General features: G+C 44.1%; 2 protein-coding genes across 7 annotated transcripts in view; one reads left to right on the top strand and one right to left on the bottom strand.

Moving 5' to 3' along the window:
* LOC123499601 overlaps positions 1–8,570 on the bottom strand; it is a 39,761-nt gene extending 31,191 nt beyond the window's left edge. For 3 of the 5 annotated variants that reach the window (XR_006673044.1, XR_006673045.1, XR_006673042.1), the window contains exons 1-2: positions 8,156–8,462; positions 2,609–2,779 (exon numbers count right to left, since the gene is read on the bottom strand). The gene's annotated coding sequence lies outside the window, so the exon portion shown is untranslated. Of the gene's footprint in view, positions 1–2,608; positions 2,780–8,155; positions 8,463–8,513 lie in introns of those variants that run through there. The other 2 variants (XR_006673043.1, XR_006673046.1) reach the window with 2 other exon arrangements.
* The window catches only part of LOC123499598 (glycine receptor subunit alpha-2-like), a 35,971-nt gene extending 15,322 nt beyond the window's left edge, over positions 1–20,649 (top strand). The window contains exons 2-11 of one of the 2 annotated variants that reach the window (XM_045247863.1): positions 3,169–3,260; positions 7,289–7,350; positions 8,178–8,274; positions 10,680–10,812; positions 12,103–12,185; positions 12,988–13,125; positions 13,399–13,527; positions 13,923–14,023; positions 16,251–16,391; positions 16,934–20,649. In XM_045247863.1, coding sequence (XP_045103798.1) covers positions 3,169–3,260; positions 7,289–7,350; positions 8,178–8,274; positions 10,680–10,812; positions 12,103–12,185; positions 12,988–13,125; positions 13,399–13,527; positions 13,923–14,023; positions 16,251–16,391; positions 16,934–17,065 — 1,108 coding nt within the window. In that variant the 3' untranslated portion in view covers positions 17,066–20,649. Of the gene's footprint in view, positions 1–3,168; positions 3,261–7,288; positions 7,351–8,177; positions 8,275–10,679; positions 10,813–12,102; positions 12,186–12,987; positions 13,126–13,398; positions 13,528–13,922; positions 14,024–16,250; positions 16,392–16,918 lie in introns of both variants that reach the window. The other variant, XM_045247862.1, reaches the window with a different exon arrangement.
* The last annotated feature ends 6,851 nt before the right edge of the window (positions 20,650–27,500 follow it).

The following is a 27,500-nucleotide window of genomic DNA, read 5'->3' as shown; positions in this document are numbered from 1 at the left end:
CACAACCCTTTTCTTGTGGCCAGGACGGTCAAGTCAGTGCCTCAGTGCCTCAGTGCCTCCGTCAGTCACTTGTCCCTCCCCACTTGGCGTCCCCTGAGCTCCCCACCTCGCCTGGGACGGGACGGCGGACTGGGCGGATGTGACGTCATGGGAACTTATTTGACAGCAATGGGTCAATGGGCCTTTTATCTCCTTGTGGGTTCTTCGCTTACACTCATTCCATTCTGAGAGGTGGGTGGTGGTGATGGTGGAGGAGCAGGAGGAGAAGGAAGTGGAGGTGGAGAAGAAAAAGGTGGAGGTGGAAGAGAAGAAAAAGGTGGAGGAAGAGGAGGAGGAGGAGGGAGGATAACAACGGTAACGAGAATTGAGACGAAGAAAAAAATATAGATGAAAATGAAGAAAATTCAAGAAACAACAACAACAACACAAACCCTACAATCACGCAAAAACGAAACCGATACAAACGAAAATAAAACAACTTAAACAAATAAATACTCCACAACAAATAACACATACAAGAGGAGAAGGAGGAGGAGGAGGAGGAGGAGGCGAAGCAGGTGACCCAAGATATGACACAGCTGACACAAAGAGTTGGCGAGTGTTCAGGATGACTATATTTGTACAAGCGCACATTCAACAAGTACAGTGAAGCGAGTTTGCACAATGTATTATCCTATTCCCCGCGTTACGTCCACTATTATTGTGAAAAGGAGACGTAATATCAAGAAGTTGCCTGTTCCTCTCATACCAGCCCACCTCCACCCACCCACCCCACGTACTCCACAGAGGCGAGCCATCTAGTGAGGAAAGAGGAAACACACCCGTCTCCCGCCCCACCATAAAAAAAGTATATAGTGAATAGGGAAAGGAAAAGTTTTAGCGCCACGCACGCTCGACAAAAAAAAAAAAAAAAATTAACTTCATTACGGAATCAAAGCTTTTGTTTCGAACTATTTGTCGGAACTATAGTGGAATTAATTGATCGTTTTTAGTACCAATTACTGCCACAAAGAAGAAGAACGGGGGAGGAAGAGGACGGGGGAGGAGGAGAGGGGATTCCCACGCTCTCCTCCCATCCCATCTCTCGCTGATGAAAGAAGAGACAAGGGTTGTAAGTACTGATGAAAAGTGACAGTTGATGGGGAGTAGGGTAGGCGTCAGGGGGGAGGAGGGGAAGGTGAAGGTAGAGGGGATTGACAGAGTCGAAAAGATGAGTAAGGGGGAAGGGGAATGTTTGGAATAATGGAGATTGTACAGAGGCGGGAGGAGAAAGGAAAGGGGAGGCCAGAAAAGATGGACAGGAATGGAAGAAATAAAGAACGAGTAAGGAAGAGAGAAAAGGGGAAGGAGAAAAAATGAGAAAAAGACGAATTTAAACGATGGAGGAAGATAAAAGAATAGGTGAGGAAAAAAAAAGACAGGAGGAGATAGGATTAGCCAACGAAGAAAGATAAATAAATAAAAAGGTGAAAGGGAATGTGAATTACAGAAGTAACAAAGGGAAGAATAGAAAAAAAACAAGAATTAGACAACAGAGGAAGGGAAGAAAGGAGAGTAAGGACAGAGAAGAGCTCCGAGAGGGTACAGTTAGATAACAAAGGACCTCGATTGGCATCAGTATTAACAAGGAAGAGATGTGACGAGGCTTAGATGTCACGGAGGCTAGGCGAGGAGTGGCGACGCGAGGCAGGGTGGACGTGAGCAAGGAGAGAAACACTGGCCTGACCAAGAACCACAGTGCAGGTAGGACGAAAACGAGAGAGAGCAAGAGAGCGAGAGAGCGAGAGAGAAATGTCGGAAAGGTAAGAGAATAAAAGGAATGAAATGGGGAGGGAAGAGAAAATAAGGAAAAAATAGGGAGAGAAGATAAGGAAAATGAGAAAAAAGGAAAAGGAAAGGAAGACGAAGGGAACTGGAGGAGGAGGAGGAGGAGAAATACCTTAAACTCCTCCTCATCCAGCATAGTTCCTCACGCTTCACTGCGCGTGTCCGAAGCATTCCTCGTTGAAAGAATGATGAGGTTTATCATAAAAATTTCTCAACCACTTAGTATCTGGTTTCGCTTATCAATCCTACTGACTGGCGTGTAATCTCTAATTTCTTGCCACACACACACACACACACACAAAACTAAAACATCAAGGTCAGATCATGCTTAAAAAATAAAGTCAACCTTGTCTCCGTGTGTTTGTGTGTATGTGTGTGTTTAATATTCAACTCGGTAGCAAAAGCAACATTCTTTAAAATTGCAGTGAGCTAAAACTCCAGAAACTGCTTATGTTTTGTTGCACCTTGTGTTGTTTAACTCAGCAGCAAAACATTTCTTTCCTTCTATTTGTTTTCACTATATAAACGAGTTTTTTTTATTCTTAATCTTTGAATCAACACAAAACATGAATCCTTCGCCTTTTCTTAATTCCTGAACTCAAATCAGCAACAAAACAATAAACTCTTTCCTTTCCTCCACTTATGAACCAAAACAACGAAAACGACGAAATCTTTACCTTCACAACAATTTCCTTCAGTGGCAAACTCACCAGTAGGAACGAGGGAGGCACAGACGGAAAACGAGAATCGAATGCAGAAAATACAGGTGAGAGAAGAATACCTTGCCGGGTGGTGTCAATCTGGGACGTGATGCGAAGCGAGGCGAGGCTTCTTCAAGAGAGAGGCCCGGCTAAATCTCCCTCTCCGCTCATGCACATCTCGGGGAGCCTCGTGGGAAGGCTAGGGGGGGGGGAGGAGTGGCTGGTAGGTCCGTCTCTGATAACAGGTTTTCCTGAAGGAGGGAAATATGAGTGTGGCAAGGCGAGGCAGAAGGTGAGACGATGTACAGAGATGGAGTGAAAAAAGAAGGAAGATAGGAAGGAAGAAAGGAATGAATGAATGAATGAAGGATGGAATGGAGGGAGGGACGGAATGGATAGAAGAAATGAAGATGTGACGAAGAAAGATGGATGGTGAAGAAGTGAAGAAAGGAAAGAGTGGGTGAGAAAGGGAGGGATGGAAGGAAAGGTGAAAGAAGGAAGGGAAAGAGGTAGGTAAGTAGGGACTAACACGTGTGTCTGTGTCTGTGTCTGTGTGTGTGTGTGTGTGTGTGTGTGTGTGTGTGTGTGTGTGTGTGTGTGTGTGTGTGATGATGCTAAGCTGTATCTGTTTCTGTTGCAGGGCGGGTGTGGCCAGCGGACTGAAGGTGCACTTGAAGGACATCCTCAAGGTGAACGAATACGACAGAGACCACCGACCGAACTATCTGGGCGGTAAGTCATCAGAGGTTGTATTTTGAAACGTGACTGCTGAAGGATCTGCTTTCTGGCGATTCCTTCCTCCAACCGATACATATTGATTACACTAAAGAGGCTTGATTTCTTTTCCATTGATACCCTATAACGTTAATATGCAATTCCACTGCAACCTCTATTAACGCAGGAATGCTTTAGATACGCCCTCGATTTAAGGTGACAATAAGAAAATGCTGGTATTCATCAACTACTTGGGGAACATGAAAGTGGCTAAAATATTCTGATTTCAACGCATCTCTTACATACAGACAAACAGATGGAACCTACGCCATTCACTCAATAATTTCATACCTTCTTAGTCACAAGATTTTCCCTACTCATTGTAAAGTCCAGCTCACCTTTTGCAGTCTCCTTACTTTATGTGAATGTGTTTAGCGACAACTAACTTCTTGGTGAACGTGTATAGTGCTATGTCACGAATCCCGGGACCGTGAGGCATTGTGAAATCTTTGCTAAGACTTTGCCGGCGCGCACACCACACTAAAGATCAAAGAGAGAGAGAGAGAGAGAGAGAGAGAGAGAGAGAGAGAGAGAGAGAGAGAGAGAGAGAGAGAGAGAGAGAGAGAGAGGGGGGGGGGAAGGGCAGGTTCCATATTTCATTGTGACTCGGTGGCGTCAGGTGGAGTGGAGTGTCCTAAATCAGCTTTGCCATTTAGGAATAGTGCTGCTCGCTCTCGCTCGCTCGCTCTCTCGATAGTTGTCGGTACATTGATAGTGGTGCATACTAGTTCATGGTAGTGATGGTAGTGGTGATGGTAGTGGTGGAGACATACAGTACTAAAGAGAAAAAAAAACTAAATTGTACGGTTTTCTCTTGTCCAGATATGATTCGTTTTCTTCTAGTTAGTTACTTTTAAGGGGCAACTATGACAAACCTCACTCTATCCTCACTTTTATTGTAACTTTAGTAGACGCACCACACACACACACACACACACACACACACACACAAACATCCTAACTTTTCTCTTCGTCCTCTCTCGCAGTGTCATAAGTTGGTGTAACGTACAAGACTCCAATATAATGGTTGACGATACCTAAAGGAAAGCAAAAGTAATGAAGGAAAAATAATAATGGACAAATATGAGAGTATAAGGATTATTAGAGACGAAAAATTTAAAAGATTAGTGAATAACTGAAGAAAATCAGGTAGAGATGATAGGAAATATGAAAAATGAAAACGAAAGACGATTGGAGGAAATGAAGGAGAACGAGAGAGAAGAAAGAAAAGAAAACAGGTGAAAAAGAGGATTTCAAGAGAATATACGAAGAAGGATGACAGATGGCGTCCAAAGAAAGGAGGAAGGGGAAGGAAAAGGAAACAGGAAGGAGAAAAGAAAAGTGCTTGTAGAAAATGGAGAGAGGGGGAATAAGGAATAAGTAGAAAGAATGAAGAAGGAAGCAAGAAAATGAAGAAAAAGAGAAAGGATCAAAGAAAGGATAAAGAAAAAGTAAAGAGGACGGAAAAAGGATGAAGAAATGAAAAAACGAAATAGTTTAGGGATGAGAGAGATAAGACGTGGAAACTATAAATAACTGATGAAAACAAAAACTATAGTAAGGAAAGGGAGAGAATATAAGGAAAAAAAAGAACATGTCGGAAGCGAAAGAAAGCAAGTTAAGAAAAAGAGTGGAAGAAAAAAAAAGAAAAAAGAGAAAAGGGAGAAAAAAAAAAGAAGGAAAAGAAAAAAAGAGAGAGAGAGAGAGAGAGAGAGAGAGAGAGAGAGAGAGAGAGAGAGAGAGAGAGAGGGGGAGGGAGGGAGGCAGGAGCAACACAGACTTCAAGATGACATCCAATCTTCCGCCTTATGCTCACGTCACCCTGAATCCCATTTCCATTTTCGGGCTGTGCTGATGCTTTGTGCCTCGCGGGTGACGGAGGGAGGCGGCAAGCGAGGCGCAGCTAGTTTGAGCCAGAGGAAGAAGAGAGGAGGAGGAGGAGGAGGAGGAGGAAAAGGAAAATGGAAAGTATATAATCTGCAGACAGAATAGAAAAGACACAGGACGATCAACCTACATAAAGAGAAGTGAAGACGTGAGGAATGAAGCCAAGGAGAAGATGGAGGAGGAGGAGGAGGAGGGATGAGTAGAAGGAAGAAACGAGGAAAGAAATGAAAGGAAGAGAAAGAAGCATACACGAAACAAAGAAGGAAATAAAGGTGAATACACAATATGCTTCTCATGAGCTCTACATATACAAGTCCCTACAAAATGGCAGAGAAGGTGTAAAAGGAAGAGAACGAAGGAGTGGAATAATAAAAAAAAGTATGTAAGAATGAAATAATGAAAAAAGTAAAGGAAAAAGAAAAAGAAAAAAGAATGAATTTGTACATGATCTGCCTGAGGAAAAATCGAGAAGAGAATGTACAGGAAAGGAGAAGAAGGTGCATACTTACGAAGAAAAGAAAGATTCAAGGAGAAGGTGCATACTTACGAAGAAAAGAAAGATTCAAACGTAGGAACATGTGAAATTAAGCCATTTTATAACATCTTGATTTAACACACACACACACACACACACACACACACACACACACACACACACACAGACCATAAAACATGGCAAATTACCGTGACGAAAGCAGTAATTCCCTTGTTCCCTCCCGTCACCCAGCCCGCCCCTCGTCCCTCATAACCCCGTGACAGCATGGAGTGGCCGGCGACAGGCTCAACTGGAGTGCATTATTCCGAGGACTGTGTGTAGTGGCTAGCTGGTGGTGTGGTGTTTAAAACGGTGATTGATTGTAATGATTGTAATGATTGTTAGTGGTGGTGGTGATGGTAATAATCCGATGGTGTTTAAGCAAGTTTTTATTAATTAATTGGTGTTGACATTAAGAAACGATTAATGAACAGGAAACTAACATCAACATCAATAACAGTAATAACAATAATAACAGAGAGAGAGAGAGAGAGAGAGAGAGAGAGAGAATGGATAGATTGAAATAAATAAACCACACTTACAACCAAATTACACATAACAACAACCCCTAAATTCCACCCGTCAAACATAGATACGCTACTTTTGGCCACCCTACTCTGACATGCAAGCCGTGACCCTCCACACCCGTGATGCAAGCCAGCTAACACCCTGGAAAACCTCCCTCGAGTCTCGTCCTGCAAGCAGTTTCCTCTCACGCCCCCTGCCTATCCCTCATCATCCACCCCCAAGCCGCTGCTCTCGCCGCTCCTGGACCCTGAATTCTGAAGCGCTTCGAACGTCTCATCTGCCTGACGGTGTATCTTTAAACGCAACGATGATGGTGCTCTGCTTTAGGTGTTTCTTTGCTTATTACATCGGATGAGTTAGCGGTGTTTACATAATTTTTTCCCCTATTGGTGGTGTATAATATTAAACTTCTACTGGAATCGTGAAAATATCGTCGATTGTCTGTGTAGCTTTAAAACTGTCACTATTCACCTGTTTAAGAGTTTAGTTTTTTCTTCACTATCTCTTCTGCCTCCTCTCCCACCGTACGTGACGCATACGTAACCTAAGCCTCTCCGTCACTTCATAGACTGCGCAGTGCTGCCTTAAATAACACAAGCACATGACTTCCCGAGACAAGCAGGAAAATATGTTAACAAGGAATTACGTACGTGCTCCTCTCATCCCGCTCACAAAAACTGCTACGTGGTTTCTTGCAGCATTATTTTTCTGTTCTTGTGTTCCCTCCCACGAGTAAGAATAAGAAAGTAAAAAACTTAAAGGAAGGTGCAATAATTTAGTGATCCTACACGTGGCAGATAATTACTAGAACGAACACATGACATTAACTACTAGTCATTCCTTTCAATAAGTTTATCCACGTAGTATTTCAAAGTTACACAGGCACGAACATTACCAAGGTGAATATCGAGTCAATCTAAGCCAAACTGGATAGAATCTTAACCGTGAATACTGACGCAATCTTGATATAAAAATGTGCATGGGCATGGCTATTTTCTTCTTATCATCTCTACTAATACCACTCGTCTGCTTTCAGGACCGACAAAGGTTAACGTGTCCCTCACCATCCATTCCCTCATCGTCGACGAGTCCCGTCAGGTGAGGAAAAGGGGCAGGTTGAGAGGGCTGGGTACACGGCAGGAGAGTAGCGGGAGGGACAAGGTGAGGGTGGCAAGGGAGATGACAGATGGAGGGAAGGAAACGGAGGGATGCATTAGGAAGAAGAGGTGAGGAAGAAAAGGACCTGAGTGCAAAGGAAATAGTAAGAGGTAAAATAGTAAATAGCAAAGAAATAAATATATGAAGAAAGGTGAGAAGGAGAAGAAAGAAGAAAGCAAGACGAGAAAAAAAAATGGAACACGGAACAAAACAGACTACTCTAATAATAAACAGACAAGTTCCATGGTTCCATACTTGCGCTAATGAAATCAGCCTCACAGACGAAGCGAACCACAGGACGACGCCAGAGCCAGTATATACCCTGTTACGGCTCAGCTTACAGTGAGAAGAGAGGTCAACGGAACCAGCGCCAACCGGACAGACAGAAACAAGAGACCGCACCCCACACCGTTAGGTGGCAGCACACCCTCGCTAATCAAATCACCTGTCCACCTTTACACACCAATAGTTATAAGACCAGGAGAGTATAAGAAGTTAAGGTTTAGCTGTAAGAGGAGATCAGACACCCATGTAACAGTTTCTAAAAGGATGGAAGACGATAGAGGAAGCTAAAAGAAGCCAATAAACCTTCAAGTACCAATCCCTATAAGAACATAAGGAGGATCTCTATATAAAACATGCATATCTATTTCTACTCATGAGAAGGTGAGAAAATAATGAGAACAAATAATTAGTTAATGATTTCTTTCGTTTTCTCTCTTGGGGTAATCGCTCACTAACTTACTGAATTCTGCCGCATCTTTCAGCTATTGGAGCTTTCCGGCGACTTGATACAGGAGTGGAGGGACGACGACATTGCGTTCGGCGGCGGCAGTTATCGAATCAGCAGCGTCCAGGTACCAGGTGTGTGCGGTGATGACATTCGAAACTGTAATAATGATGAACATAGTCTTAAATTGGGCTCTGATTAACTGTGTGCGTGTGCAACATGAAATTGACATACACAGATAAAACATGAAACTGACATACACATACATATAACAGAAATAAATACAACAATAAAGAACCCAACAATACCTAACAACAATACTAATCCTACATGGAGGCAATGTGGAAAAACACGGGACGAGGGGAAGTAATACTTAAGCGGTGTCGCAGTGGTGAAGTGATGGGTGATGGTTGATCCCACGATAGTCCAAGAGGCGCTGTGTTCACTGGTTGAAGACTGGACCTCGACTGACTTCCAGAAAGCCAAGAGCTGGCTTAACAGTTCCGGTTGAGTCGAATGGGGCCGCGTGAATCCAACTTCGGGACAGTAGCGGGGCTTCATGAGACGGTGACGTGGAAGGTTCATGAGACGGTGGCGTGGAAGGTTCACGAGACGGTGACGTGGAAGGGGAGGCGGGGAGGTGGCGAACGAGGTAACAAGCGGAGGAGGGGATGGTAGTGGAGTATGTTACGGGCGGGCCGTAACAGCGAGTGTGTTAGAGAGACAGCATTAGTAGCACATCAGAAAACACACACACACACACACACACACACACACACACACACACACACACACACATCTATCGATAAAACAAAAGAAACAAGAGACAGTAGTAGTAGTCTCTGACTCTCAGTAAATCTTGCCGGAGGAGGAGGAGGAGGAAGAGGAGAAGGAGGAGGAGAGAGGGGAGGAGGAGAAGGAGGGGCAGAGATAGAGGAGAATAAACATAAATAACCCCAGAAAATATGGACAAAGAAGTGCCGTGGATGGTTGTTTGGATCTTGGCTTTAATAAATCGTGAAGGAAATGGTTGAAGGAGATTCCAAAGACACAAAAAAATAGAAAGAGTTGGAGAGGCACAAAGAAAACGGTAAACATCAATAATGTTTTTTATAACAAAGAAAAGAGAAAGAAAAAAGGAAAAAAGAAACGATAGCAGTGAAATTAGCAGATAATGGAACAAAGAAGAGATCGGAGAGAGAGTAGAATGAGGAAGAAATAGATGGGAGGAGAAAAAAGACAGGGAGCTGAGAAAGGGGGGGAAGAGGAGGAGGAGGAGGAGGAGGAGGAGGAGGAGGAGGAGGAGGAGGAGGAGGAAGAGGAGGAGAAGGAAAAGGATGAGGAATAGGAGGAGAAGGAAGAGGATGAGGAATAGGAGGAAGATAATACTATAATACCATGATATCAAAGCTCTGTCTCTCTCTCTCTCTCTCTCTCTCTCTCTCTCTCTCTCTCTCACGGTCATTAGCGAAAGAAAAACAATGAAAGCAATAAAATATAAAGGTCACCCATAAAAAACTGCTCGTGTATCAAAGAGAACGTTAATATTTACATGGCCTCCTCATGTCTCGAACTTTACTATTTATTTATTCTATTATTTTTAACAGAATTGGTAACACGTGTCCCTGTTCTTGATTATTTGTGTGGCCTTGTTGATAAAGAAAAAAAATAATATAATACTGGTGAGGATGTGTGTGATAGCTGAATAATAATGACTCACTCTCTCTCTCTCTCTCTCGTTTCCATTAAATTGCTGGCGTCCTCCCACTCAGCACACACACACACACACACACACACACACACATCCGGTATGTAAAACAAGACGTGACCTACATATATGTACATACGCACATGATGATGACATGAGGACGGTTAATATACAATAAACACACACACGCACACATCCATACGCGAGGGCACAAACACACACACGCACATTCACCCACAGACACCAACCTTCACTCTCTCTCTCTCTCTCTCTCTCTCTCTCTCTCTCTCTCTCTAAAAGCAGTGACAGTAAAAGTCTCCTGGTGATTCATGAGTGACACGTATCACAACAACGGACTCAGAGGAAGGGAACACTGAAAAAAAAGGAAGGGAGGAAAGACTAGAAGCAAAGGATAGTTACTCCAATGCCTGCCTGTTTGTTATGTTAAAGATCCGCTAATGATCCTCGTGGGCTTGCTTGGCGGTGTAATAGTGTGTGGAGGGAAGAGAAACAAAGGGAAGATTGACCTACTAACTACTACTACTACTACTAATAATAATAATTCTACTACTAATACCTGATTCGTTTTTTTCCTCCATATTAAGTAGATACCGAAGTAGGAAGGGACAGGGAGAGAGAGGGAGGTAATATAGGGTGGCATGAGAGAGAGAGAGAGAGAGAGAGAGAGAGAAGAGCTGCGGATGATGATTGTGTGTGTGTGTGTGTGTGTGTGTGTGTGTGTGTGTGTGGGAGAGAGAGATAACATAAATAGTGTACTAATATCAATCCCCTCCCGGCCTCCCTCCTTCTCCCCTTCTCTCTTTTTCTAAGCCACGGCGAATTCAATCATCAAGGAGGGTCTGTGGCTGCCTGACCTGCACGTGTCCAGGCAGGTCTTCCCCACCAAGAGCGGCGCGGACTTCCTCAGGATTAGCTCTACGGGACAAGTCTCCTGGACCCAAAAGTAAGTCGAAAGAGGTGGAAAAGGAGGAGGAGGAGGAGGAGGAGGAAAAGAGAGTAAAGACTTCGTTGCAGTGCATGGAATATTTTTTAAGAGAGAGAGAGAGAGAGAGAGAGAGAGTTTAAAGTGTGTAATTGGAACAGCTAAGAGCTATCTCTCTCTCTCTCTCTCTGGGTGCCTGATGCGCACAAGTATGTAAGTTGCATGTTACTGAGTGTTGCCATCTAGTCCTCTCTCTCTCTCTCTCTCTCTCTCTCTCTCTCTCCATTGTCGTTGTTGTTACAGTTAATGATGATAACGATGATGATGATTATGATGGTGATAATGATGGTGATAATGATGGTGATGATGATGATGATAACGATGATAGTGATAGTTCTGGTGCACAGTTCATCAATCAATTACTAAAGAGATGATAGTACTGTAACTGTGAATAGTCTTGCTACCAAACTGCAATGACAAGATCAAGAATAAGAACAACAACAACAACAACAAGAACAACAACAATGATAACAATGATCCTAGGAGACAAAAGTGTGGCCTACAATGCATGATGAGAGTGACCTTTCCTTTCCCTCTGCCCTATCAAGTTTTATGAATGGCAACAATAACACAAGCATAACAGCACCACCACCACCACCACCACCACCACCACATTAATAGCAAGCATTCCATCCATCTCTGTTGACATTAACTCTAGCCACGACTTTTCTTATTAATGTATTATGATATTGACTACCACCACCACCATCACCACCACCACGACCGTCAGCCTTCATCAATCCTCTGCAGGACGAAGAAAAAAAAAAAAAAACACCACCATCTTACCCTCTTTCTCTGATGTCTAAAGGCTATTCGTTCATTTCAGGGCACCCTCCTTCATCCCTCTCACTGATAAACCACAGAATTCTCATATAGTTTCATTGTTTTCTTTTCTTTTCCTTCAATTCAGCTGTTTTTAGAAGAGTTTGGAGACATTCCTGGAACTGTATTATGTAACTATGCATATACTTAAATATCTTTCTATGACATACTTTCTAGATATAGGTAATTGGAACGAAGCCTTCTCTCTCTCTCTCTCTCTCTCTCTCTCTCTCTCTCTCTCTCTCTCTCTCTCTCTCTCTCTCTCTCTCCCATTCCTTCATCAAACTCTTTGACACAGAAGACAGAAAGAAAATAGAGAAAATTTTAATTATCTTTCACCTCTCCATTTCAAAGGTGAGATATATGCATTACCACTCAAAATATTCCTGACGTGTAACACTGTATTTCTCCCCATGTGTGGTGCTGCAGGGTGCACTTCTCCTTCCCCTGCAAACTGAACCTCAAGTCCTACCCGCTGCGCTCCCACCCCTGCCCCCTGCGCCTCGAGAGCGGTGAGTGGCCAGTGTTGTTGTCATCACACTTATGCACGTATTCAGAAACGCTTTGGTCTCTCACCACGGCAGTTTTCCAAGGCCATAGAGACGACTAGCCGGGTTTTCAAGACAGTTTCTCCTTAAATCAATCTATAAATCTTGCCAGTCCATCACCGGAATCATAAAAAAATATCCTCAAAAACATGAGGATCTTCAACTAAAGCCTTTGGAAAGTAGTGGAGATGAGAGAGCAAGGCGTTTCAGAATACAGGCCTTTATTTTTTTTTCCTTATCATGATTCTTACTTTCACTCCTCTTATTATTGTTACTGTTTTCATATCGCATTCTTTTTTTTTATAATCATTACAGATATTATTATTATTATTATCATTATTATTATTATTATTACCTTACCTGCTTATATCTCCTTTACGCAAGGCATATGTGTCAGTTAGCAGGTGAAATGTTTGAGATATCGTAATTTGTGAAAGAAGCATTGAAATTCTGTCTGTCTGTCTGTCTGTCTGTCTGTCTGTCTGTCTGTCTCTCTGTCTGTCTCTCTCTCTCTCTCTCTCTCTCTCTCTCTCTCTCTCTCTCTCTTTATTACACCCTTTGTCCTGACTTCACCAATGCTACCCTGTTTCTGTTACATTCTTTCCCTTTCTGTTCTCTCTGTCCTGACCGTCACTCTCTTTTACACGCTTTGCCATCACGTCTATTCTCTCTCTGTTACACCTACGCATCTTTCTCTCTGCTTCACGTTTTACTTTCCCATCCCTCCTTGCTAACCTCACCTTACCCCTCGCTCTCTCCCTCTCAGTGGGTTACCTGTCTGACGAGATGGAGCCGGAGTGGAACGGGGATCCAGCGGTGGACTACAGCAATGTTGTGGTGTCTCACGGCTACTCCATCGGCAAAGCGGAACCCACTAGCAAGATCTCTCTCGCCCCAGGCCACAGTAAGGCTTCCCTGCAACCATAACACCATAACTATCCATGCAGTAATGATGATGAGTATGTGTCGATATCTGAGCAGTGAACATTACTCTTTGTAAATCGGAAAATAGCAGAGAAGGAAGAGGAGGAGGAGGAGGAGGAGGAGAAACAAATATTAATTACATGGAAAACTAACTACATTTCTCTCTCTCTCTCTCTCTCTCTCTCTCTCTCTCTCTCTCTCTCTCTCTCTCTCTCTCTGTGTGTGTGTGTGTGTGTGTTTTGTCCTCCGCCAGAGACGAAGAGGCAACTGCAGCTGATGATCGAGGTGGCGCCCCGCAGCGGGTGGGCCGTGAAGCACACCGTCATCCCCATGGTGGCTACCGTCACCACCGCCTACCTCGCCTTCTTCATCAACATCAGAGGTAAAGACTGTAATCACTACCACCACCACCACCACCACTACTGCTGCTGCTAACACTAACACTGCTACCTATACCACAACCATTTCAACAATTACAAGAAGAAAAGCACAAGGACAAGAATAACAACAATGATAGAAACAAGTAACTACTATTACTACTACTATTACTACTACTACTACTACTACTACTACTACTACTATTAAACTGATGATAACATATTAAGATAAGCCTATCATGGTTGTTTTCGGTTATTCACGTTTTCTATGATTTCAACCTAATGAAGCTATTAAGACAGTTCGCTTGTCAGTTTGCAGTGTATTTAGTCAGTTAGAGAGTCGGGTCATCGTTCCCTGTAGTCCCCTGCCCTTCAGCTAACACTCGCCTTTCCCCTGCAGGAGTGTGTGCCCGCGTCATCATCTGCATGCTGTCCCTCGTCACGGCTGCAATCTTCCACGAGAGTACCTACCGCAAAGTCCCTCCCGCCCACGACACAATGGTAAGCTGCCTCTCCCTGCTCCACTACAGCCTTGAAAATCTGGACCATAATGCCTCTCTTTCCTAAACACTTCCCTGCTTCACTGCACCACTACATCTTGCAACTCTCAACATAATTATCGTTGTCTTACAATCAGGTCCTTATATCACTACTATCTTGCAGACCTGAACCATAAATTACTTCCTAATTCTTGCAATACTTTCTCTGTACCACTATACCCCTACAACCCTGAACTATAACTCTTCTTTATGATCTACATGGATCTCCACTCCTTTCTAATCCCTTACAATCATAACCTATATATTCTCTTCTTCACAATCCCCATAACGTCAATTTGCATCTCGATTCTTAACCTCTACAGCACCTAACTATATTATTTCTCTTTCCAAACCTCTTACAGCCTCAAATGATATCTTTCCTCCTTCCTATCTATAACACTTTCAATTTCTCCCATCCTTTCTAACTCGCCATAACTTCAAACTCCTCTACGTAATCTCTCTAGCCTCGATCTATCTCTATTCTCCTTCCTAACTCCTACAACCTTTACCTTCATCTCCCTTCCTGTTTTACTCTGCTAAGTCTCGCACCTGTTCTTTCCCTCCCTCCCTCCCTCCCTCCCTCTTTCCTTTCCTTTCTTCCTTGCTCCCTTCTTCTCCAGAGAGAATAAAAATCTGAATAGTTTCGATGATTGGTATTATCCCCTAAGAACTGTTTGGTTGGAATGTTACAGTATGTTTCTCATGATACGAAAATTAAGAAAGTTACCCTTGCTTTTACGGGGAGACGTACAAAATGAACATGAGCAAAAAATACAGCGTCAAATTGTTCATGAGTGTTGTTGTGACACTCCCGTTAGGCACGTCTCTGCACGAACTCTGGAAGCAAGACGGCCCCAGGCCCCGCACAGCAGTATCGGCCAGGCGCCAAAGTTTTAAAGAGATTGGAAATGTCTCGAAACAGGAGGCAGTGAACCAATGTGTGAGCCATTTCAGCCAAGTCCTCTAGAGTGAATCTGATGAGCCTCCGGAGATTGCTGCGCCAACTAACACGCTCATAGCCTTCCCGGACACTCACCTCCACTCTCTTTAAAACTGCGCCAAACTATATATGCTGCACTGCACTTCCCGCTTCCTCCTGTCCCTGCAAACACTGCGTGGAAATTAACACGTACCTTTGATGCTGGACTTGTCTCGATTCGCTGTCCGACGTTGGAGCTTTCCCGTATTTAGTCGCATTTCTTTTTCCACAATTAACCCTCGAATCTGTAGAGAGAAAAGGAAAAAAAATGTGCAATATAAACAAACGATCACTGAGCTAATTAAATTGTCCCTGCTACAATGATGACGAAATCTGTGTTTGTAAAGGTAATTGTAACGGTGCAAGCTCCAAATTAATCAACCTTTTGAGATAACGAACAACGCATCAATACGACTTCCCAATCACTATCAGAACACTCACTGCCGGGGCTGTCCTGTAGAGCCGGCCAGCAAGCGACTCCTGGAGCAAGCAAACACAGGATGAAATGACTGTTAGGGGCCAATCTGCGGGTTCGCTGAGGTGGTGGTGGTGGTGGTGGTGGTTTGTTCAGTGGCAGCGTTCCCCAGCCAGCCAAGTAGTTTACCGCCCCAGCGCCGCCGAATAAATAGTTGGAAGGTATACTGCAGATAATTTCAGTTTGTCACTTGGTGTAATGTCACCCACGAGAAACGGGCACATCAGTAGCGGCGCGGCGACACCCTCATCTGACCTGGCCTCGCAAATTCCTCTTTTGGGAACTGCCCCGCGCAGTGAAAATCAAGAAAAATAGTAAACTGGAGCGATTAACCTATTTTTCTTGCCAATTTTACCACGCAATCTGATGCTAAACTTGATTCACGTGGTGCTAAAAATTGAAATAAAACCTATGTTTGTTAGTTACATGGTTTAGTCATACATTAAAAGTTCTCTCTTTTTCTTATACAATGTTGTGAATTTTTTCTCAGACACAGTGAAAATCAAACAGTCAAACGAGGAATTAAATATCTGCTGCTGCTGCTTTAAATCCCTTAAAACAATCGATGGAAGTTAAGGCAAGGTGGCTACCATCGCTTCCTTCCTCACCCTTCCTTCCCCACAATCCTGCACACTGTTACGATCTGTTGCTGCTTCGAATTCCTTATTATAGTTCGACAGTTTATGCAGAGTAGCTACCCTCGCTCATCTCCTTTGACCCAATTCCCCCCTGCAGGCTATCGAGGTGTTCACGGGGACCTGCCTGGCCTTCATCTTCGTGGCGGCGGTGGAGAGCGTGGTGGTGGACGTGCTGGGTCACTTCCCCACCAAGGGCAGGCAGTCGCTCTCCCCGAAACGCAACTCCTTCGCTCTTGAGGTTGGTGAACAAAAGGTATAACATAATGTAGTACTTAGGCTCCAGCTCCCTCTTCCCTCTCCTCTCCAAAATGTTTCGTTGATTCATCTAAGAGTATTTACGTAGTTATAGTACATATGATATGTGCGCGTGCGTGCGTGTGTGTGTGTGTGTGTGTGTGTGTGTTTCACTGATCTGCTGCAGTCTCTGACGAGCCAGACGTTACCCTACGGAACGAGCTCAGAGCTCATTATTTCCGATCTTAGGATAGGCCTGAGACCAGGCACACACCACACACCGGGACAACAAGGTCACAACTCCTCGATTTACATCCCGTACCTACTCACTGTTAGGTGAGACACACCCAAATATCTCCACCCGGCCGGGGAATCGAACCCCGGTCCTCTGGCTTGTGAAGCCAGCGCTCTAACCACTGAGCTACCGGGCGTGTGTGTGTGTGTGTGTGTGTGTGTGTGTGTGTGTGTGTGTGTCCTTCTGATGAACAGTAGACAGATGCTTCAGACACCCAGACAAAGTAGTGACAACAGCCTCTCTTCTCCCAGCCTGACCTCACCGACGACCACGCCAGCAGCAGGGGGCAGGTGGCCGCCATATGGCTGGACCGCTGCTTCCGCGTCCTCTACCCCGCTGGCTTTCTCGCCTTCAACGCCGTCTACTGGGTCGTGTACAACTGAGCTACCTCTCCCTCCCTTGCCGCCCGCCACCCTCCGCGCCTCTTCAGTGCATGGATAAACACGCCGGTAAAAGTCGTGGGCCGCTGCGCCACAAAGAAAGTTCAGGGTATAAAAATCTCGACATAATTCCTCATGTGATTCCTCCGCGGCACAAAACAACTCGAACATTAATGGTTTTTATTAGTAAGTGACGGATTTCGGCTCATTGCGGGATTAATTTGTAGTCTAAAAAGATGTATACTTTTTCTTTTTATGCGGCTAATTTCAAGGATTAGAAATTACATTTACATACTGCAACAATAAGAATGATATCACAGATGCAAGCAGTATTGCGCCACGTGCCTGGATCCTTAATTTATCATACACGAGTCTTCCTCTTAAAAACAATTTAATTTTTTTTTTATTTCAATAACATGAGGCGACTTTCATTACGGAGCTCCGGGAGTTGGGAGCGTTCATCTCGCACACTCTAGGTTCAAAATTAATATTTACTGACGTATGTTACTTGTGTCTTTGGTCTCACTCGTATTGACACAGCGCAGCATCGGAGGCGAGACAAACACTGCCGCGCATCACTCTTCTTCCTTACACGCGACGTTACGCACGACCATCGGCACTAAGCATGCTGGCGACCATCAGCACGAGCGATAATCTGCGTATTGATCACGCTACTTGAGGACGTGACTCAGCCGAGATGAGAGCATTTCTTAGCGCCAGACAAAGACCTCACGAAGGGCATGCCGAGCCTCCGCCAGCGAGAGTGGCAGGAGAGTTGCTCGTTCGCAGGAGGGAGCAGTGGCCACACTTTCTTGGGATGATGAAGAGAAAGTGCATGCACATCCCAGCGTCTCAGTAGCCCTGCTAGTAGGGGGCACAAATAACTCAGCATTTTCTGCAATTATGAACATGAACCAAAAGACACGTTAATAACACAAAGAAAAACCTGCCAAATATTTTCACTTTATTTATGAGGCAAACTCATATTCGGTAAAAGAAATACTTTATAGAACTCTAGTGTAAGCTGTTTAGTTTCCATAAGATTATGTAAATGGCACTCAGAGGGAAAACCTGCCTGCCGCTCCAAGCCGCAGCGCGAGGCTGTTTTCTTTACGTCAAGTGAATCCGCGACATTAAAACACCCTCTTCACTCTGAGTGCCGAGCGTCCCGCGGCGTGTGTGCGGAAGGTGAGGAGTACTTGGTTCTGATGACGACCACGCACCGCTCCTTTAATCAACTACACGAGTCATCGCCAAGCAAGTATTCCTGGAAGGACACTTGACGCAGACAGCCGGAGCGGGCCCAGCTGGCGGCACACATGGGGTGCAGGGCGCCGTGGACTATCTGGGTACACGCGAGGCGCCCTCCTTCAAAATAACTGCTTCATTCATCATAAAGGTTTCGTACCCTGGTCAAGAACATCATCATTACAGGTTACACAAAAAATTATACATGTGCGACTTGGTTACTAGCAGAGCACCATACAGCACACCAGCCTCCCTCATGCGGTGTGTGTGCTAGACGCCCCACGCGCCAGCTCCGGCAAGCTCTTATTAAAATGTTACTTGATTTATTGTACTCAATTATTAATTTCTCTCTCTCTCTCTCTCTCTCTCTCTCTCTCTCTCTCTCTCTCTCTCTCTCTCTCTCTCTCTCTCTCTCTCTCTCTCTCTCTCTCTCTCTCTCTCTCTCTCTCTCTCTCTCTCTCTCTCTCTCTCTCTCTCTCTCTCTCTCTCTCTCTCTCTCTCTCTCTCTCTCTCTCTCTCTCTCTCTCTCTCTCTCTCTCTCTCTCTCTCTCTCTCTCTCTCTCTCTCTCTCTCTTAGAAACAGATATAAGAGTGAAAAATGGACTCTAGTGACAAAAATGGACTCTACGTGACGTCTTACATACAGGCAGCCCGCTCGTGCTGGGAGAGACTGCTGAAGCGCCGGTTTGCGGTGGTGTAGTGCGGTGGTGGTGGTTTAGTGACGTGATGGCCTGGCAGTGAAGTAAGCAGTACCTTTTTCCAACCTTCACTCATTTCTCCGCTTTCCGTCTATTCCAGGCTGCATATAAAAACTTTACGTCTCATCTCTCCATCTAGTTTTCATCTCGTTCATTATTTTCCTCCTCCGTCCTTGTATTGCGTATAACATTCCTATTGACCCTTTTACTGCCATAGCCTTTCTTTTTCAACACTCATAGCACTGTAAACATTCATTATACGGACGCAGAAAAAACAAAAACAAAAATATAGATAGAATAGGAGATCAATTCTGTGCTTCCTAGGCTTGAAAAAAAAAAAAAAAATCAGGAAATTGTTGAGCAAAATGCTGTGGGTGATGATTAGAGAAATTCTTCATCCATGGAAAACTTTATGCCACACCGGAGGGGACACGATGGCACAACGTTCTCTGTTGTTACTCGAGATGACGAGTGTTGCCTGTTTGTGTGTGTCGCCCGCAGCACTGTACAGCTTTGTGCAACCTGCCATGGAAACTTGCTTATTCACCCACTCACTCACTACAGAGAGAGAGAGAGAGAGAGAGAGAGAGAGAGAGAGAGAGAGAGAGAGAGAGAGAGAGAGAGAGCCCTAACCTGCCGATAACGATCATAATAATTGCTCTTCATGTTTGTTTTCTCCTCGTCATGCTATGAACTCTGCCGGACCGTTTGGTGCATCCCGGCCCGGACACCACTGGCTTGGGGCCGGAGGGGATGAGGCAAAAAAGCAAGTGGGTTATTTAACGGTGGGGAAAGTCTGGTGTGGAAGCCGAGTGTGGGAAAGCCTGACCCATATCCAAACCCCGATGGTCATTTCAATGTTTTATCTACCTACTTTCTTTTTTCCTCTATTTTACTTGCATGAACACCACCCACGCAGCTGTCAGCATTCACGTCCCTTGTTTAATTAAAGTGTCAGCGACTTCATTGCATAAAACATAATTCCTAGTATCGCACAAAGCTGGAAAATTAAGTTATATAAAAAGATTGCTGTTTTCATTCCATATTTTTTTTCTTTACCTTTTTCGTGCAAATTTCACAGTTAATTACATCCCAACACAAAGAGCCTGCGGCCTTATAGAATACATTGCTACTTGAATATCTACCTGAAAAAGAAAAAAAAGATGGAATTCATGGATCGGGATGATACGTGGGTATACCTAAGTACAGATTATCATACAGGAACTGCCACCTGTATACCTGATAATTTCTACCCCATTGTTCTAAAATATATAAATCACCGCTTTTCCACACCAAGCATCACAATGAGGTGCGCCGGGCTGCCACCAGAGGCCAGGCAGTTCAGCTGACACTCCCAGCTGTAAGCACGAGAGGCATCCTGTGTTATAAGATCAACTCGAAGCTAAATGGTCTAATGAATCAAATTTCCTTTCTGGTAACTTTCTGGGAGGGTTTTCTAACACAGGACGCCTCAGCACCACTGAAAGCCACGAAAAGTAACTCTATTTTAAAACTTGACTTAGAGGTTAGATGATTAAGTATTTCACGACGTTCACACTTCAGAATGACTTATTTCTACTGTACAGAAGCAAGACAATACAAATGTTAAACAAATATCATAATAAATAAGTTTAAGACAAAGAATGGTTTTTAATACCATATGACTGCAGAGAGAGAGAGAGAGAGAGAGAGAGAGAGAGAGAGAGAGAGAGAGAGAGAGAGAGAGAGAGAATGTGTTACTCCTCTGGCTGTCTCCCAGTGAATCAAATAGTCACATCTTCGTTTCCTGGACACAATAGGAAAATCTGACTACCTAACTACCTACTGGGACAAGAGGAGGAGGAGGAGGAGGAGGAGGAGGAGGAGGAGGAGGAGGACGAGGAGAATACAAGAAGTGCCAAAGAAAGAAAAGGCAGCAGGTGATGGAGGAGGAGAAAGGAGAGGAAGAAAAGCGGGAGGAAGAATAAAAACGAGAGGAGGAGGAAGAGGAGGAATATACAAAGGAATATACAAAGGAAAGACCAAGCAACAACAAACCCTGGGGTCCTTACTAGGCTGCTTGGTTAACTAATCTATACTAACTACATAGTGTTAGAGACAGGACAGGAAAGCAGAAGGCTATGAGGAGGAGGAGGAGGAGGAGGAGGAGGAGGAGGAGGAGGAGGAGGAGGAAATTAGTCACGTGAACCGCCAAAAATTCTCTCTTCACCCTACTTAAAGAAGATTCACGAGAAAATTACACAGTTTAAGAAAAGTTACTATTAATTCTTGTCTTGATAATGAAGATGGCGAAAGAAAGAGGAGGAGGAGGAGGAGGAGGAGGAGGAGGAGGAGGAGGAGGAGGATGTAGGAAGGGAAGCAGAATCTGTGCATGCGTTATAATGGAAAAGAAAAGAAAAAAAAGGAAAGGAAAGGAAATGATATGGAAAGAAGAGAGAGAGAGAGAGAGAGAGAGAGAGAGAGAGAGAGAGAGAGAGAGAGAGAGAGAGAGAGAGAGAGAGAGAGAGAGAGAGAGAGAGAGAAGGAAGGAGGAGGAAGGTAAACGGGAGGAATATTATAGGTTGCCTTGCTATTCCTGTGAGGTAATTGGCTGAGATTCACTGCCTCACCATTTCCCTTCACAATAAGACACGTGATTAGGAAAGAAAATAATGATGACGGGAATAGTGAAATCAGAAATGAAAGAGATGGGGGAAGAGAAAGATAAAAAAAAAAGAAAAAAAAAGAAAGAAAAACGTTAGCACAAATATATTCCATACTTGCAAATAAACTGATTAAACTTAAGGAAAAAAAATGAATATGTATATGTGGAGAAAAAAAAATAACACAAATGACTAAAGAAAAAGAGGAAAACTATCGATTAAAAGAGAAAATAATAAAAAAAAACATGCAAAAAAAAATACACATACAGTTCCCTCACTTACAAATAAACTGATACACAAAAGAAAAAAAAACAATAATAAAAAACACCATGAATAAATAAATAGAAAAGAGAAAACCCCACATAAGACACAAACGAAGGGGAAAAAATGATGCAGGGAAATGACCACCAGGGAATTAAAGAACGAGGGAGAGAGAGAGAGGGGAAGGAAACACAACAAGAGCACAACACGAGGTCGAGGGTTTGTTTGTGGACTTTGAAGACGAAACACACTGAGAGAAATGAGGAGCGTAATGCGTCCGTCATTACGAAAAAAAAAGGAGCAGGAAGAGGAAGAGGAAAAGGAGGAAGAAGAAGAGGAGTAGGAGGAAAATGGAAACAGTGACAAAGATGGTTAGGATTATATTTGGATTAGAGATAGGAGGGGAAGAGAAGAAGGGAGCAGGATGCGAACGAGTAACAAGATAAATGGTAGAGAGAGAGAGAGAGAGAGAGAGAGAGAGAGAGAGAGAGAGAGAGAGAGAGAGAGAGAGAGAGAGAGAGAGAGAGAGAGAGAGAGAGAGAGAGAGAGAGAGAGAGAGAGAGAGAGAGAGAGAAGGAGAAAGCTGCGGAAAACGGAACAGAAAGAAACACAGGTTAACTAACTTAGACACTCGTTATTAAAAACAACAACTTTGCATCAGAGCTTTCCTTGCTCTCACAAAGGGAAGAACAGAGAGAGAGAGAGAGAGAGAGAGAGAGAGAGAGAGAGAGAGAGAGAGAGAGAGAGAGAGAGAGAGAGAGAGAGACCCAAGACGGAAACTGCTGGTCCTCTCCCCTCTTTTTCTGTCTTCCCTCAACTTGGAAACTCAACAAACTGGCAACAAAAACAAGAATTCAGCTAAACTGGTTCAGCTTTCAGGAAGACAGGAGGCGAACAACTCCGCAGCAACACGAACTTACGAACTAATTAAACGAAGCAACTCAATCTTTTTTTATTCATTTACCCGCAGTGGCATTGGAGGGAGAGAGTGAGAGAGAGAGAGAGAGAGAGAGAGAGAGAGAGAGAGAGAGAGAGAGAGAGAGAGAGAGAGAGAGAGTGGGGGAAGTGTGGGGAGGGAGTAGGAAGGAGGGATAAAGGGAGCTAAGGAGGAATCGAGTACACTGCATAATCTCCTCCTTTCACCTTCATCTGCTTGAGTCTTTAGTCTGAGTGATGCCTGGGTGACTAAAACAAGACATTCGCTCCAAGTTGAACTCTGGGGAACAAACTCCGTGAAGGAAAAAGAAGAAGAAAAAAAAAAAAGACGCAATCTCACATACATGCTGATGGAGAGAAAAAAAGGATGGGAAATTAGGAAAGATAAGGGAAACTGAAAAAAGAGAAAAAAAATAGGTAAGGGTGATGGAAAATGAGAACAAATGGATGGAGAGATGAGAGAACCAATTTTTAACGCAGGTGGTCAGTGGGGAAGGAGGAGGAGGAGGAGGAGGAGGAGGAGGAGGAGGAGGAGGTGGATTAGAGTGGGAGGGAAGGCCTTTGTCACAACAGCCTCCCACACACCCACCTTCACCTATACCTGCACACACACACACACACACACACACACACACACACACACACACACACACACACACACACACACACACCAAAAGGCTTCACTATTGCATCAACTCTCTTTTTCCTTCCAATTATTTTCCAGCAGTCAGTCGCTTTTATTTCAACCAGCCGCGTCTCTGTCCCTTCCCTTGTTGCTACCTCTTCCCCTCTTCCATTCGTCCCCTCTTCCCTTCTTCCCCTCGTCCCTAGTCCCTCTCCCCCTCATCTGAGATTGAACAAACTTTTACTGACTCTTCTACAAACAATAGTGGGAAACTTGTGCCGACTTGGACACTGCGAAGGGGTAACCCAGGAGCAGTAGAGAGAGGGAGAGGGAGAGGGAGAAGGGAGAGGGAGAAGGGAAAGGGAGAAGAGAGGGGGAGAGGGAGAGGCGCGGTTGGCCCTTTCTCCTTCTTCTATCAGACGCTCAAGTTCAGTTTCCTCATCCGGTGACGTGACGCTGATTGTTTTCTTCCTTAGGCTCTTATTGTTTCCTGCTTTTCCCGCTGTGTGTGTGTGTGTGTGTGTGTGTGTGTGTGTGTGTGTGTGTGTGTGTGTGTGTGTGTGTGTGTGTGTGTGTGCGCGCGCGTGCGCTGGCTGATTGCTCCCCGCAGAGTCCGGCCGGCATTTTTCATTACCAGCAAAGCAATTTTCGCCACGAAGCACTACATAAGAGAAGACAAAAGCTGAGAGATACTTATTACATGCCGCGGAATGCCGGAAGGAAGGAATGCAGTGCCTCAACGCCGAGATGAGGCCTTATACCACAAGAATAAAAGGAATTATAACGAAATGAATGAAAATACTACATCAGGATCTTCACGCCACACTCACTCATTCTTACCATGGAAATACAGTAAAAATGTGAGTAAAAAGGTGAGTATTTTATTTAATTTATACCATGTGGGCTTTTAACGGGAATTTATGGGCTAAAGGAGATACTTTTTGGGATACCTATCTAAAAGCCCCCCCGCTAGGAAACCATTGCCGCGAGTGAGGAAGCCCAACCTACACTCGGAGCGTGGACAGGATTCGAACCCATGCTCTTGGAGACCCCTCGGACCCCAAAGCACGCATGGTTCCACTGTACCATGGCGGCCCCGTATTCATATATTACTCACGGTGGGTAGTGGGTGACTGGACAGGAAACTCTCAAAAATAGTGGCGGGGATGAAAAATCATACTGTCATTAATTTATTAAGTACTGGGACGCATTTTTACCATGAATTTTCGGGTATGATTAGATGATTATTTTGACATTAGGAAGGGTTCTGCAGGTCAGAAGATTAATGGCCACAGTCTTCACTATTTCAATCGCCACATAAGTTTCTGAAAATGTATAAATTCGCCAAATAGTAAGCAGAATAACTATGAGAAACGCGTCGTAGTCCTGAAGGGGTTAAAACAGGTTAATAAACGACCTGTGTGTTTAATGATAGTACATTGATTTTTTTTGTATGGGTATGTGGTTCTTCATTACTTTTACTTCTTCTTTCTTTTCTTTTGCTTTGCCAGTAATTCTCGAAACGTTAACAGTAGCAAAGTCAGAATGTTGGAAGTAATACGCCTCTGCATGCATCCTCCTGTTTGACCTTGAGCGTTTTGCACATAAAATACAAGAAATCATACAATATCACCATAATAAACTATACTTAATACACGAACAGCTTCATGAAAAAAAAAACAAAACAGACAAGACTGGAATACACAGCAAAACGCATCCATCTTTCTGTCATTCAAACTTTTTTCCTACGTTTATTTTTCGTACAGATAAAATAATTTCGTGACTTTCCTCCCTTAATCTGTAGTAATAGGCGAAATATTTACGAGTTTCCAGAGATCCCAGTGTTGGCTAATGACGCGTGGGTGGCAGCAGGCGAGGCTGGCACAGACCTTGGCTATTAAGGTGCCTCATGCGACCGGCGCGGCATAGGTGGGGATTGCAACTATGATTCCTCAATTTTCCTTCTGCATTTCGCCGTGTGTGTATGTATATGTGTGTGTGTGTGTGTGTGTGTGTGTGTGTGTGTGTGTGTGTGTGTGTGTGTGTGTGTGTGTGTGTGTGTGTGTGTGTTATTTTCAAGAGGAAATGTGTGTATGAGTGAGGTATATTTTCCTTTTTTTATATATATTTTTTTCGTCAGGGGAGCAGCAGAGAAGCGGAGTGATTTCAGCGCCGGGAGAAGTTAAGAAGCATCAGGTGCATGGGGGACTTGAATGCCTCGCTGATGCGGCTCTTTCACTCCAGGCCTTCATCATCAGTGGCCACAAGTTTTCACAATCCGGCGTGGACTGGGTGGCAGACTCAGAGTGGAGGCGAGTGCGAGTGGGGGATCTTTAGGCTCACATTCTTGCTCATTCCAGGTAGTGTGTATACCACGTCAGGGGATTGCCACACTGCTGGGCCGCACTCTGAGCTGCATTCTCAAACACTGCGTCGTTCTATTCACACAGCATATTTCTGGCTAGTTGTTATGGAAGGTATTGGGGTTTTCGTGAGTCCAGTGATACTTTAAGAAGGGTTTTTGTTCCACCAGTGTGTTTGTGTTAGACGGACTCTGACTACGGACAACAACACTGAAAGGTCCAGAAAGAAAACAGCCCCCTCAAAAAATGAGTTCAAGGTTACATTGTGAAAGAAAAACTTCTGATATGAATGACGCCCATAAGATACTGGGACGTATGTTTATCATGAGTTTTGGGTATGATTAGACGATTTTATTTACATTAGGAAAGATCTATTGAGGCAGGAAGATTAATGTAGAGAGTTTTCATAATTTTAATCGCCAAATAGTAAGCAAAATAAATATGAAAACACGTCATGGTACTGAAGGAGTTAATCACCTCAGTGTTGCTTTATTAGATAGGGATTCGATTGTGGAAAAAGAAAACAAAGAAATATTTTGTAAAAGTAGTGAAGCCTGAGTCGTTTGTTTTCTGTGTAGCAGCTCCAAATTAACTCAGGTTTTGTTCAAACAGACCAACCTGTATCAACATGACCTAAACGAGTGTGTGTGTGTGTGTGTGTGTGTGTGTGTGTGTGCTTCAGATGACACCTCAAACCTTCTGATTCATTCTAAATTACTTCTTAATGGCTTATTTAAACTGGTTCACATATAAATAAGAAGAAAATAGAAAAAAAAGAGAAATAATACCCAACACAAAATCAATGAACTACCAGCAAACAGTTTTTTCCCAACATTGGTTCACTGGGAATAGAAAATAACAAAGAAAAAAAAAACACGTAACGTAAAGAACAGCCTTCCGCATATTCAGAGTGTGTGTGTGTGTGTGTGTGTGTGTGTGTGTGTGTGTGTGTGTGTGTGTGTGTGTGTGTGTGTGTGTGTGTGTGTGTGTGTGTGTGTGTGTGTGTGTGTTTGTGTGAAGGGGGAAAGTAAAATAAACAAAGAAGAATGGAAGGACGAAACTAAAAATATCCGAAAAACAGGGACGGTTGAATGTCTCTCTCTCTCTCTCTCTCTCTCTCTCTCTCTCTCTCTCTCTCTCTCTCTCTCTCCATTTGTCTATCAGAATGAAGTGAAAGAATGGAGAGAGAGAGAGAGAGAGAGAGAGAGAGAGAGAGAGAGAGAGAGAGAGAGAGAGAGAGAGAGAGAGAGAGAGAGAGAGAGAGAGAGAGAGAGAGAGAGAGAGAGAGAGAGAGAGAGAGAGAGAGACCAATTAGCGAAGGTTTAGATATCATGCACGTCACTCCACCACACTGTCTCTTTCCCTCACCACTCCACCACTCGACCACATTCACCACAAACCCTCTTCCACCCCCTTCCCCTGACCCCACCACCTCCACATCCTGAGCCATGCACGGGAGTATTGGCTTTTTCCTCATTGGCGCTGTAAACTCTGCGATGGGACGAGGTGAAACCCGAGAGAGCAATGTGTGCAGGACTCGAGACTACGCTTGGACCTGTATCTGCTGTTTTTACCCGTCAGTTTTATTCGTGTGTGTTCCTTACCTTACCTTACCGTGGGTAACCATGGACATCCACCCTCTTCTATCCCTCGTGGCTCTGATAA

The sequence above is a fragment of the Portunus trituberculatus genome, chromosome 50, assembly GCF_017591435.1.
Source record: "Portunus trituberculatus isolate SZX2019 chromosome 50, ASM1759143v1, whole genome shotgun sequence".
In the NCBI taxonomy this organism is placed as follows: domain Eukaryota; kingdom Metazoa; phylum Arthropoda; class Malacostraca; order Decapoda; family Portunidae; genus Portunus; species Portunus trituberculatus.
The sequence above is the reverse complement of the archived record's forward strand: the minus strand, read 5'-3'. Positions and strand labels throughout refer to the sequence as shown.